Source organism: Corapipo altera, unplaced genomic scaffold, assembly GCF_003945725.1.
Source record: "Corapipo altera isolate COAL_440 unplaced genomic scaffold, ASM394572v1 63, whole genome shotgun sequence".
Lineage (NCBI taxonomy): Eukaryota > Metazoa > Chordata > Aves > Passeriformes > Pipridae > Corapipo > Corapipo altera.
In genome coordinates this window covers 4,345,705-4,357,793 of record NW_020884928.1, presented here as the reverse complement: position 1 = coordinate 4,357,793, position 12,089 = coordinate 4,345,705, and the positions used below count along the sequence as shown (strand labels likewise).

Below are 12,089 nucleotides of genomic sequence, written 5' to 3'. Positions count from 1 at the left end.
TTCTTTCTCCCACCCCTGGAGTAGGGAGGTAGTTACACTCTAGGAAAGGTCTCTCTTTGTACTTCACTTTATTTTCTGCACAGGCTCATTCTCCTTGCCAGTTCATACACTTTTGCTTTGGTCCATCTATACACTCCTGGCAAATTGAAGTGAGTATTGCGTTGAAAGACTGTAAGGACCAGGAACACATTAATGAGGAGCTTCTCCTGAGACTTTGCAGGTTCCTTCCCACACCCCACAGCATGCACATCATGACAGACAGCCATTCACAAGAGCACTCTAGGCAAAAAAAACCCAATCTACTGTTGAATGCTTTTTTCTTCTCACTCTGCAACATGAAAATATTGCAGTTCTACATGTGAATCTCCTCAAGCTACATCTGTTTACCCAGGGCAAAATGGTGACTTCTCCAGTCCAGGCAGCCCTGTGGATCTCAGTGGGATCATGGAAGAGGGTTGGAAAACATGACTTTAAAAATTGCTAACAGATTCATTTATAAAGGGGAATAACTGGTCATGGCTCTATGGCAGCTCATGTTTTTATACATAGTACATTTAGATAATTTGAAACATATTTGGAAATACCATGCCAAGAATAATTTACTAGGGCTATGCGTACAGCACAAGCAACCCTTATTATTTCAGAGACGATGTAGTAAGAGGATGAATAAAGAGCAAAAAAGGTTTATAACATTCCTTTTTTTCCTCTTAATTAAAAAAAAAATAGTTTTAAAAGAAAGATTTTATTTTTCATTCTCCTGTGTTAGTAATGGCATTTGTGTTTAGAAGGATGCAAAGCCAGATTTTGGTCACACATACCAAAACCCAGAGATTCTCTGTGAACAAATGAGAAAAAAGCTAAAGAAAGGAAATCAGGTACATAAAAAAACCCCAAACCCTCTCACAAAGTGAATACTATCTATACATATTGCACATGTAGGTTAATGTCTACTACATCACTGAAGAGTGGTTTTCCTTACACATGAAATCTCAGTGAGAACAGTGTAAAAATCCTGCTTAAGTGACAGTGTATATTCATGCAAGTGCAGACTACTGATATGTTTAAAAAGACACTCCATCACTACTACTAAAAGACACTGCGACATTATTAATGGACAGAAAGGTGATCAGCATCAGCCAGAAGGTTTGCAGCTGTAGGTGACAGTAGGGAGCACTTGGCCAGCTCTGTTCTGAGGTAGGAAGGCACGGTGATTTCTGTCCTGTCACTATCTGACACATCTACACTTGCTTTCAGTCCTTTATTGACTTCCTGAGGTACACTGTGAAAATAGTGAGCTACCTTTTTTTAAAATCGAGAGAGCTGATAATCTCAACAGAAGGATGGCAGCTTTGAAAAATGTACCATTCAATCCTGCATGTATATCACCTTGAAAAGGGTACCAGCATCTCCACTGCAGTGGAAGAGGTTTAGGCTGTTGAGACATGTGCTCTTTGAGAAGTTCTGTCTGCCTCTCTGTTTTGAAACTGACCTCTTCCTAGTTTTAAGTGTTTAAACCAAATCAAACTGTGGAACAATTGTTATTCATAAAATGAAATGTCTCATAGTCACTGACAATAGATACCACTGCCGGGAGGCTAATGGACATGGTATCAATTTACAGCCATCAAGAAGCTGCCAGTATGAGACTTAAAAAGTACAAAATCAGTCTAAGTTTTATTTCCTTGTGTGAGATCAGACAGTTTAATACTTGATTTTTTTAATGTTGCCTTCTTTCAGGGATGCTGAAGATGTTGCCACGTGTTTCTTTTGTTAGGTAATGCAAACTTACCTAAAGATTCCGATGTCCATGTTGCATAGAAGCCACCTCCTTGAATTGAGTGATCAGAGTTAAAGATGACAAGTAGTTTGCTGGAACCAGACTGAATTGTCCCAGGGGATGTATTTCCACAATACTTCCCTATGACAGGAGACCCTGGAGATCCACCATTCAGGATAGTAACAGAATCCCACTTACAAAGTGAATGATTTTCAATGTGGAAGGCTGTAAAAGTAAGCTGTAACACACAAAAGTGACATTCAGGTGCTAAAACCAGTCACTCCAGGGAGGGTTTAGAGCAATTCCAGCCAGATCCTGTAGCCATCCTGGTACAATGATTTCTGGGTATGCTTAGAAATCCAACCCATGCTTCATGATGCTTTCCTGCAAGTATTGCTTGGAATCTTACCGCTGTAAGTAACAGCAGCTACTTAGCTTGAAGATAGAAATGGAAAAGGAATGCATAGGTTCAAACCTGGCATTATTGGGACTTTACCATACTTTGAAGCTAAGTATGTGCTTCAAAACAGTCTTGAATATGCGTGGGTGTTGAACTCAAGGCTTCTGGTCATGAAATACAAGTAGTTATGTAAGCAGAAGGCTCTGGATTTTTTTTTCTTCCTATTATTCTGAATCAATGTACTAACAGTTGCTAAAAATAATGTTAGTTTCCATTAAAACAGAAACAGTTCCATGGTTCATTCCTGTGGGCCTGGAAGCATCACATAAACAGACTAGGCGGGGCAGGCAGCTTCTGACCCTGTCTTCCTCTCACACTGATTCCATTTGTCCTTGCAGTGATATGCACACAGGTGGGATTTCCAGTTCAAAGATTTAGATTGCTGATGCAGTAGACTCCTGCATTTGTTGATGCTGAAATATTGACGTACACTAATTACTGCCTGGCCCTGTTACAATCAGTCTTTTTTTTTACCAGTTTCAGGAGCAGGATCTTTATAGAAAAGTTTAGCAAACACATAATATTTCCCCCTGTACATTCTGCGTGTATTCATTTCCAAAAGAACTCTGCCTCAGTCAAAGACCAAATACAAATTTAGCTCTAATGGTTTAAATTCAGACCAGCAACTGAAACTGGCATCTTATATTGCAAAATTTAGTCTGCCTTCATTGAGGGGGCTGCTACTCAGTCCTTTCAAAACAAAAATCTACTTCCATCTGCTTGAGATTAGTTCTGCTTTAAACAAATTTGTGGATTAAATAGACATTTTGTGTTCTCTGAAAATAATCCTGTATTCCTTGAAGTAAGTACCTAGGCAGTGGTCAGAATATCATGCAGCAGAATAATTAGGACTACGGGTTTGCATTTCTAAGAAATACCTTTTTAGTGGTAAACAAGGAAAACATGATAGGGAAATTAATGAAAGACATTACATATGAAAATCTGCAATGTGTTTTAACAAAAGTGCTTTTCAGATACTTTTCTGATCTGGACCATAAATATCAGTGATTGGACCTGTTCTTGAAAGAATCAGTCAAATAATTCAGTGAGTTAAGTTTCACACTGCTTGGTTATAAAGGTGCTTAAATTGGTCTCTCAGGAGTTTGACTCAAGAAAGTAGTACCTCAGGCACCTGTTAATAGTTATTGGGAAGTAAGAGCAGCATCTCATAGATGTTATTTGTACCAGAAATCATGTTATCTTCCAGACCATTAAGACACAAAAGTAACTTTCTAGTGGCTTGCAACTTCTCTGAGGAGAAGAAATACCTTCAGCCTCATATTAATTCTCATGATATTGAGAATATCCATGCATATCTAATAAAATGAGTTATTTTAGGTTTTCTAACTAGTTTTTTTAACCAAGTCACTGTTTAAAGGAGAAGTCAGTGCTATGTTTTGAGGTCAAGTTATACTAGGGTCCTTCTGATTTTCAAAAAGCACAGTCTAGTTTGGTTATCTTCATTCCCCCTCTTAGTTAAGGTTGATGGGGAGATATTTCATTTCTCCACATTTCTGATTTTCCAATTTGTCTCAAACCTGTTCCTCAAGACTCAGAAGATTCTTCTCACACTGTCAGCTGTGCACATAGTCATGACATTACGTTACTCACAGTGATGGTTTCACCTTCAGGGGCTTCCAACAACCAGGAGCAGTGAGTCAGACTGCTGTAAGGCTCTGGGTAGTTAGGGCTTGAGATAACTCCCCTTTCACCTGACTGTATACCACCACAGGCTGAAGAAAAAAAAATTTCAATACATTTTAGGAACTGAAAACTTTAATCAAACAAATGGAAGATTATTCAGCTTATAATAGTACTAAAATGTATTTCAGTTAGACTGATACAGGTAAGGATGAACAATTTCTTTGGGAAAATCCATGTTTTAAAATGTTTATCATTGAATAGTGAGTAAACAGATGCAATGACCTTGAAACTTTGCATTTTTTCTGACACTTAATATAGCTCTGCAAAACCTTAGCCAACTGACACTTAGAGCTGCTTCTTCCACCTTATCTTCCATTTACTTATCTCAGACACTTAAGAAAATCAGCCCCATTCTTGGACCAACACAATAAGTAAAAAAGTTGTTGATGTGTCTAGGGAAGGCCCAAGGCTAAATTCAGCTGTGACAGGAAGACTAGTTGTGTTGGCATATAAATGGCAAAGTGGTGTAATTTGCACTGATACGGCTTTAAGTAGATTTCAAAATTAGTGTTAAGGTTCAAGCAGCAGAATGCATTTCAGCTCTGCTAGCACTCTGGAGACCTATTTGAAGTAAGTCAAACTTGGCTGGTGCTACCTGTTACATCCCTATTCCCAAGAGCAACCAGCTGTTAAGAGTGTTGCACAGCATTGCAAAACTTCAAATGCAGTTTGGGAAATGGGAACAGTGAGGCAGAAAATAAATCTGAAAATTCAGCTGCTAGCATGTGCTTGCTTTAGAAGGATATAAATAGTGGCAGGGACCGTGTAACTTTGAGGGCCTCTTTAAGAGATGATCCCATCATGTATATTCTCTGTATCACCAAATGAATGGCAACATTCCCCAGAAGTGCCTCAGTTGGCAAAGGCAGCAGTTTAGCAAGTCATTTACCTTCATATGTGTAATGGGCCAAGAATCCTTTATCTTCTGTGTTTTCATCACTCAAAAAGTGTACCCAGACCTGTGGGGCAGCTATGACTAGTGGTACAGATGGTGCAGACTGACCACAAAGTCTAGCTATTAGCTCTCCATCAGCATCCCCTAAGTAAAGAAAAAAAAAAAACACAACAATTTTTGAGTCCTAGAAGAGCTGCAATAGCATAAAGGAATAGGGCAAACATACATTTCCTTGTGTTTTAACTAGAAAACAGAGAACAGTACATAATCACACTTAGTAACTGATTTTTTGTTATGGACATAAGGAGAGTGCTGCAGTTCATTGCTGGGATCTAAATCTTGGCAACAAGGAAGTTCTCTCCAAAGCTATATTTATGATCCTTTTAATACCCTGGGCTCCTTCTCTTCCCTTCCTGCCACCCTGAACACTTTCATTTTGTATGTCTCATCAGAACCCTCATTGTTCTGCCTCAAAACTACAGACTTTTGGGGGGCAGAATACTGGGAAGAGATGGCCCAAGGACTGTAACACATGGAAACCTATTGAATCTTTGTTTTTATGACATCCTCATTAAATTCAATAGGGATTTTGAGTTTTCTACCATATAGGGATGTGCATCATCCATGAACAAGCTGTCACTGCTGTATTAACAGTGGGCATCTCTTTCCTAGGGAGACCAACATATTGTTCTCTGTACGGCAAAAAATGCCAGCATTTGCTCAAATCCTTGAAACCTAAAAGGAAGCACAACACAGTCCACTATACTTCTGTGACACTGCAGTTTTGCTCATGTTGGTGTAAGCTCTTACCCGTCACATTGGCAAAAGTATCAGTTTCTGTTTATTACTGATAAATTATCAGGAGAAAGAAAAGAAGTGTAATAGCATTCCCCATGACATCCAGGCAATGCCATTCCCAAGTTCACTTCTCTAACAGTAGTAGGCTGCTGGTCTTAAAAGTCTCTATGAGTGACTTCATGTTTATGTATTATATGGTGAGGCAGCCACCATTTGAAATGCCTTGAAGCACAAGGATAAAAAGTGACATATAATAAAATTCTATTAATGTAAAATACAAAGCAAATGGCTACAAACTGCCTTGTTAACATGCACTGATATTGACATTGAGCTGTAGAAGCAGAAGGCACTCATGATAAACTATGGTTCAGGAAAAAATAGTAATATCTACTTTGAGTATGTGAAGTATATGTTTTGTGCACTTCTTATGAGGTGATTGACTGTGTGACAGATGTGACGCAGGTTACTCAGTCTCTACGGTGTGAAAAGTGACACCTATCATTCCTTTCATGAATGGCCAGCCGGCTAGAGAACTAGACTGTTGATAAACAGAAAATGAAAACAGAAATACTGTGCTGTAAGATTTCATTCAAACTGAAGGGAATGGTCTGAAAGACAAAACCAAGAGTTTCCACAAAAGCCAGAAGTTAAGAGTTTATTTCACTGTAGCAGTATGCTCAGCTGTATTACCGTGTACAGACTATATGCACACACCTGATAATTTAATAACTCAATATAAACCCTTATCCTAAGAAATTTAAAATATTTATTTTATCTATTTAGCTTAAATATTTCTCAGTGAATACATACAGTCAATTCCACTTTTTTCCTTTTTTTTCTTTGAGTACTATGACATGTATTGTATAGGTATCACAAAAGAATTTTGCACATCTTGGCTTCATCTGGGGTCTCTCGGGTAACTTATTGTTGAATTGGACCTTTCCCCAACTACACATCTGCTGAGTCAAGAGTCTTAAACAATACCTGACTGAGTTTAGTGATATTCTGCACTATTTGCATCTCAGTGCTCATTAAATGTTACTTGTCAGCATACACATATGAGTTAGGGCACTCTGCTTTTGACACAAGACTAGTTGTGAAACTGAAGTTCCATTAGTATGGCTGAAATGAACATTACTATTTAGATGACAAAACTGTGTAGAGCAAAACAAGACTACACTTTCTCCCCTCTCCTTTGACTGTATTACCTGGAGGCCTGAGGTTCATGATGAAGTGAGTAGTGGGAATGGATGTGTAACAAAGCAGCTATATTTTATTATTTTTCTGTTTGAGTTTTCTTTCTATTATTCCCCAGCTCCAGTGCATACATGGGAGAGAACTGCTAGGCTATGCAGCTATGCATGCTCTGGCTCTACAGAGGACAAACCAATGCTACACAATCAAAAGCTCTTGCTCAAGTGAATGCAAATAAGGATGTAAAGGATTCCCGCTCTCAACCTTTTCACATCTTTCAGAATTGATTTCCTGGTAAATTAGAACCTGCTCTCTCTGGGATTCACAGATACAGCCCTCAGTGAAGGAGACAGCTGAAGCTTTCATACTGTGCTTGGCATTAGCTGAGTGACTTTCATATGACATTTCCAGTTGCTGTTCTTGCAGATAGCTAAAGATGCGCAAATATGCAGAGATATTATTGGTGCCTTAATCCTGTGATTTTTATTTTCCTTTTAAATGCTTCAGTCTGTATTTTGTGATGCAAATGCACAGGAAATATGGATTTCTTTCTGGAGAATCATTTTATAGACTACAAAAATGGAGTACGCAGCCCAGAGAATATGAATAATTAAAGCATTCTTTACTCCATTCCTGCTGTCCCTGGAGACATTACAGGACAAGGGAGAGAATGGGCAGTGAACCAAATAAATTGTTTTGATCATTCTAACTTCCATCTTTCAAGGAAGATGAAGTTCATATTTGTAAAGAGAGAGTCAGGTTGGTATTGCAAACACCAAAATAATTTATCCTCCTAACGTACCTATCCAGTTTTCTATTTTCTCCCCTGAAAGAAAAGGTGACCAAATGCATGCATCAATTGCTGTGGTAGTGAAATCTCGCTTCTGGTCATGGATGCAACATGGAAGGCATAATGTGAACACTCTCAAATGTACAGATTCTACAACAGCCTTTCTCTGCAAATATATATGAACAAGAATTGGCACAAACGGAGTTGCACGACCAGAATCTTGACAGGCTTTATCCATTCTCCTGCTGAACATACAAACCTATTCGTAACTCTAGGTAGTCATACTGGCAGTTCTGGTGATGTTCCAAGTGGAAATCCTCGAAAGACACATAAATGGATGAATTATAGTGGGAGGGGTTTTCAATCATCCATTCACAGTTCAGGTTATTTGTGTAATTTTTGATGCCATCATAACCAGGAGAGGAGAAATTCCCACCTACATGTCCCACCAGGATTCCACCACAAACTGCAGAAACAAAATACAGTTTATTAAAAAAAAGTAATAATTCCTGTATGGGGTGAAATCTTGCCCCTGTTTATTCAGATATGCTCATGTCAGAAAGCACATGTCCTGATTAGATCAAAACCTTTTCCATCTTCTTATTTTTCATAATTTACTGCTATGTACAAGAGAATTCTTACCTATTGTCCTGGAATTTATTGTCAAGTCTTTAAAAACACTTGTAAAGCAAAGAACAATTATGTACAGTATCAAATAAAATATTTCAACAATAATATCAATACAACAAGCATTATTTAACATTTCGATAAAATCTCACTACAGCTTCAGTTCAGTATTGCTCAGCCCTGCTCATTAACGAATTTGAGAGTCAAGAGAAAATTTTTCTGAAACACACCCTCAAGAGCAATACACTCACGCTACAGTAGGATGCTTGGGGTGGGAGCTGGAAAATCAAGTTCAAAAGACTCAAGGATGTAGTAGTAAGGCTCTGGCAGCTGCCTCCTCTCTGGAGGCTGAGCTTGCAAAGTAGGTTAGCTGCACTGTTTCACAAGCTGCAATAAATTAATTACACCCCTGAGTAATAAGGAAGCACTTGAATTATTCAATTTGTCTATGGCACTATGCTTTTTCGAAATTTCATGCAATAAGGCCACTTCATACCATCTCTTACTTAAGACCAAGTAAAAATCAATAGAACAGTAGGGAGAGCAGGGACTGTGATCCCTATCTATTCCCATCCAAGGATGTAAGAGAAAAAAGGTATCAGAGATTTGTTATCTGTTTAGGTAATTTTTTTTTATATGTGCCAGTACTTTACCTATGGCATGGCTCACCAAAGATCAACCACTTAATTCAAAAACATACACTACCTGCATCTTCACTAGATGTATATGAGACACTGAAACCTCTGGTTGCATGGGACATGTCTGTCACCAAAATGACTTTCATTGTATTTCCAGTGGATTTCACCTCAGTGCCTGGATTTACCTCTCCACATAGCTTGGCCAGCCGAGGAGAATTCTGTCTAAGGCCATTGTAAACCTGTGGGGTCAGAGTAAACTCTTATGAGATCAATATATAGTAGTCTGATGGGCATCTCCTGTATCATTTAACAGTGTTTCACATCTTTAATATGAGGTTCATTGACGTCCCTCACAGCGGGTTAGTTCTCAAACTACTTCAAACCTTGGCACAAACTTACATTGCCTTGAGTGGAGGAGGCCCTGAAGCAAAACATTAAAAATAACTTGCTTATTTTGATGAAACACAAACATATTCTCTCTGTCTCTTTCCTTTTTAAAAAGAGAAATTGAAATAGTTTTATTGGGAAGAATACTGCAGTTTAGCTCAATATTTATATATTCAATCACTTAATAAGATACTGATCATGTTTATTTCATTTCAAATCATTGCCTTTGTATTCTTGTTAAAGCCAACATCAGCTTTATCAAAATCTTCAACATATTGAGTGCTGGTGGGTGTTTTTGATTAATTCAAACATTTCACTTTTTGATGATCCAGAGGTATTTTTCTCAGTTGCTTTCATACAGTCCTTAGGCTAGGAGTTAATTTCCTTCTTTCTACTACTGCCTCAGCAGTGCAAGCAAGGCTGAAATGATGTTTCCCACTGAGAATTAGAATTTGTTAGAGTGTTGAATGCATAAAAGCTAGCAGGAAAAATCTTCCTTTAAGAGATCATTAATTTATAAAAAGCCAGCTCCCAATGCTTTGCCTAAAGCATCTGTGAAGGAAAACAAGGGAAACATCATCTACAAATCCCAAGGGATAGCTACTTCACCACCACCCCCCATGCTTGTGCATGGGCTGCCTTCTGATCATCCTACAGTTAATTCCTATGTTTGCACTGCTAATCTGAACAAATGGGAAACTAAAGTCTCTCTCTCATTTCTGCAATTTTATAGAGGAATCACATTTTTCAGGCTTTTGTACATCAGATCAGGTTAAGGTCTAGATGCCAGGTTTGATTATTTTTTTTTTTCACTAAATAACCAGAAATCTAAAATAAACATGATAAAATAACCAATGTTTATCCATTTGGAGATGGAGGGTGATAAAGAGGTAGAGTTTCCTGAGATCTCCCTATCTTTGTTTCAGAATATACAAGGTCCCACCTAGTAGTAGTCATTTATTGCAATCCTTGGGTTTTTTTCTCTCTCTCTTTTTTTTTTTCTTTTTTAATTGACAGCAGTAAGTAACAACAGCAGTAACAACCTCCAAAGTCAAAAGAGACCTGGAACTGACTGATGAACTTTGTGTCCACAGAAAAGAGACCTTGAAAGCTTTCAAAAACCCCAGAACCTTTTTCTATAATCAATAAAGAGATAATTCCAATTATTTTTTTCCAAGTCTTCCACTCCGCCTGGGCCACAATTTCAAAAATTCCACACTCTAAAACAAGTAGATGAGTTTATATGGTCTACAGAGGTAACTTTCTCCCATTTATCTGTTTTACCCAGATTAAATTATGATTTGTCTTTAAACCATATATAGACCTATAAGTGGCATTTCAGCTTTATTACATCCACTAGTACTCCATAAAGGGATTAGGAAGAGCAATTTCTGCCTTTACACCCAATACTCACAGCCACATAATCTGATGAGCAGCTCCAGTGGTCTTCAGTTTTCATATCATTAAAGGTTAGAGTCACACGTCGTCCTTCTTCCACTGTGATCCTCCATTCACACACTCGGTTATGTGGGTATAGGTTGGGATAGTTGGGTGAAGTAAATGTTCCAACAGGGGCAGTAAGATCCCCACCACATTCTGAAATACCCAAGTATTGGGACACTTTTTAGAGTAAAGCACTGTTTATAGAATTATAGCAAAAAAACCCCAATAATGCAAGAAAAAGAGATCCTGAGAGGTTAATTTGATTGGCCTACCCTGTCCACATATTTACCTAAACAGCTACGTTCCTGCCAGTCTTTATCACTCAGCCATAAATGCAGTTGAATATTAACTGACCAAAGCAGCTCTTTTTAGTCCATTTATTAATATTGTCTTCTCTGAAGGGCTCATCCCAGGCTTCAGAAGCCTATGAGTGACACATAGGCTTTGATGTGAAGTGATACAAGCCTCTCACTGTGGCAAGACTGAGACATTTCTGCCCTTTAGATGACTGGGCAGAGCTACAGAAAGATGATCATTCTCCTAGAGCAGGGTCTTAGAGTGGGTAACAATAGAATAACCTGACTGGCCACAGTCCTGGGCAACTTCCTCTACCTGACCCTGCTTGAGCAGGGGGTTGTACTACCTCATCTCCAGAGGCCCCTTCCAGCCTCAGTGTTTCTGCAGTTCTGTGATTCTGCTTAAAACCTATGGGTTAAAAACAATTGATTTTAGGGAGATTTGAGAATATCACTCACCTTGGAGGGACAGAATAACATAAAGGAAAATTACAGCATTTCTCTACCTTCTTGCTCATCAAGAGGGATGAGGGGAATGTTAGGGGGGAATGTTGGGACAACTCTAGACTAATTGCTGAAGAGAAAAGGAGTGGAAGAGTATGCTTCATTGTGCAAGACCTACCACTGATGGCAACACCCATTTTAGCAGGAGACTGCTTGCTTCACAAAGTTTCATCTCAGCTAAGTAGTTGCCAGAGAACTCTATTTATATTTCCCCCTGAGTTTATATTTAAGAGCAAATAACACACCCCTCCAAGAAAAAGTGATCTACAATATATGCTCTATTAGTGCAATACAATCTGTGGTATATGTTGCTTCCTCAAAGTATCTCACAATGTTACAAATCCAACCTTCAGTACTGGAATCAAAGCGCAATCTGAATCCTTGGGCATTGACTGATCCATCAGTGACAAACTTGACATAAGCAAAACTGTCAGAGGTGTCCACAGCATCAGGGAGAGTATTACCACAGTACCTGCCCAACAAATTTCCTGCAAAAATCACATACAGAAAGACAGTTTTATATCAATATTTTATATTTATATTTATATTTATATTTATATTTATATTTATATTTAT

General features: G+C 38.3%; 1 protein-coding gene across 2 annotated transcripts in view; it reads right to left on the bottom strand.

Annotated features, from left to right (window-relative positions):
• Positions 1–12,089, bottom strand: part of CUBN (cubilin) — a 142,063-nt gene that overhangs the window by 31,637 nt on the left and 98,337 nt on the right. For both annotated transcript variants that reach the window (XM_027658655.1, XM_027658656.1), the window contains exons 47-53: positions 11,861–12,001; positions 10,685–10,866; positions 8,951–9,122; positions 7,878–8,084; positions 4,831–4,980; positions 3,849–3,970; positions 1,790–2,015 (exon numbers count right to left, since the gene is read on the bottom strand). In XM_027658655.1, coding sequence (XP_027514456.1) covers positions 1,790–2,015; positions 3,849–3,970; positions 4,831–4,980; positions 7,878–8,084; positions 8,951–9,122; positions 10,685–10,866; positions 11,861–12,001 — 1,200 coding nt within the window. The remainder of the gene's footprint in view (positions 1–1,789; positions 2,016–3,848; positions 3,971–4,830; positions 4,981–7,877; positions 8,085–8,950; positions 9,123–10,684; positions 10,867–11,860; positions 12,002–12,089) is intronic.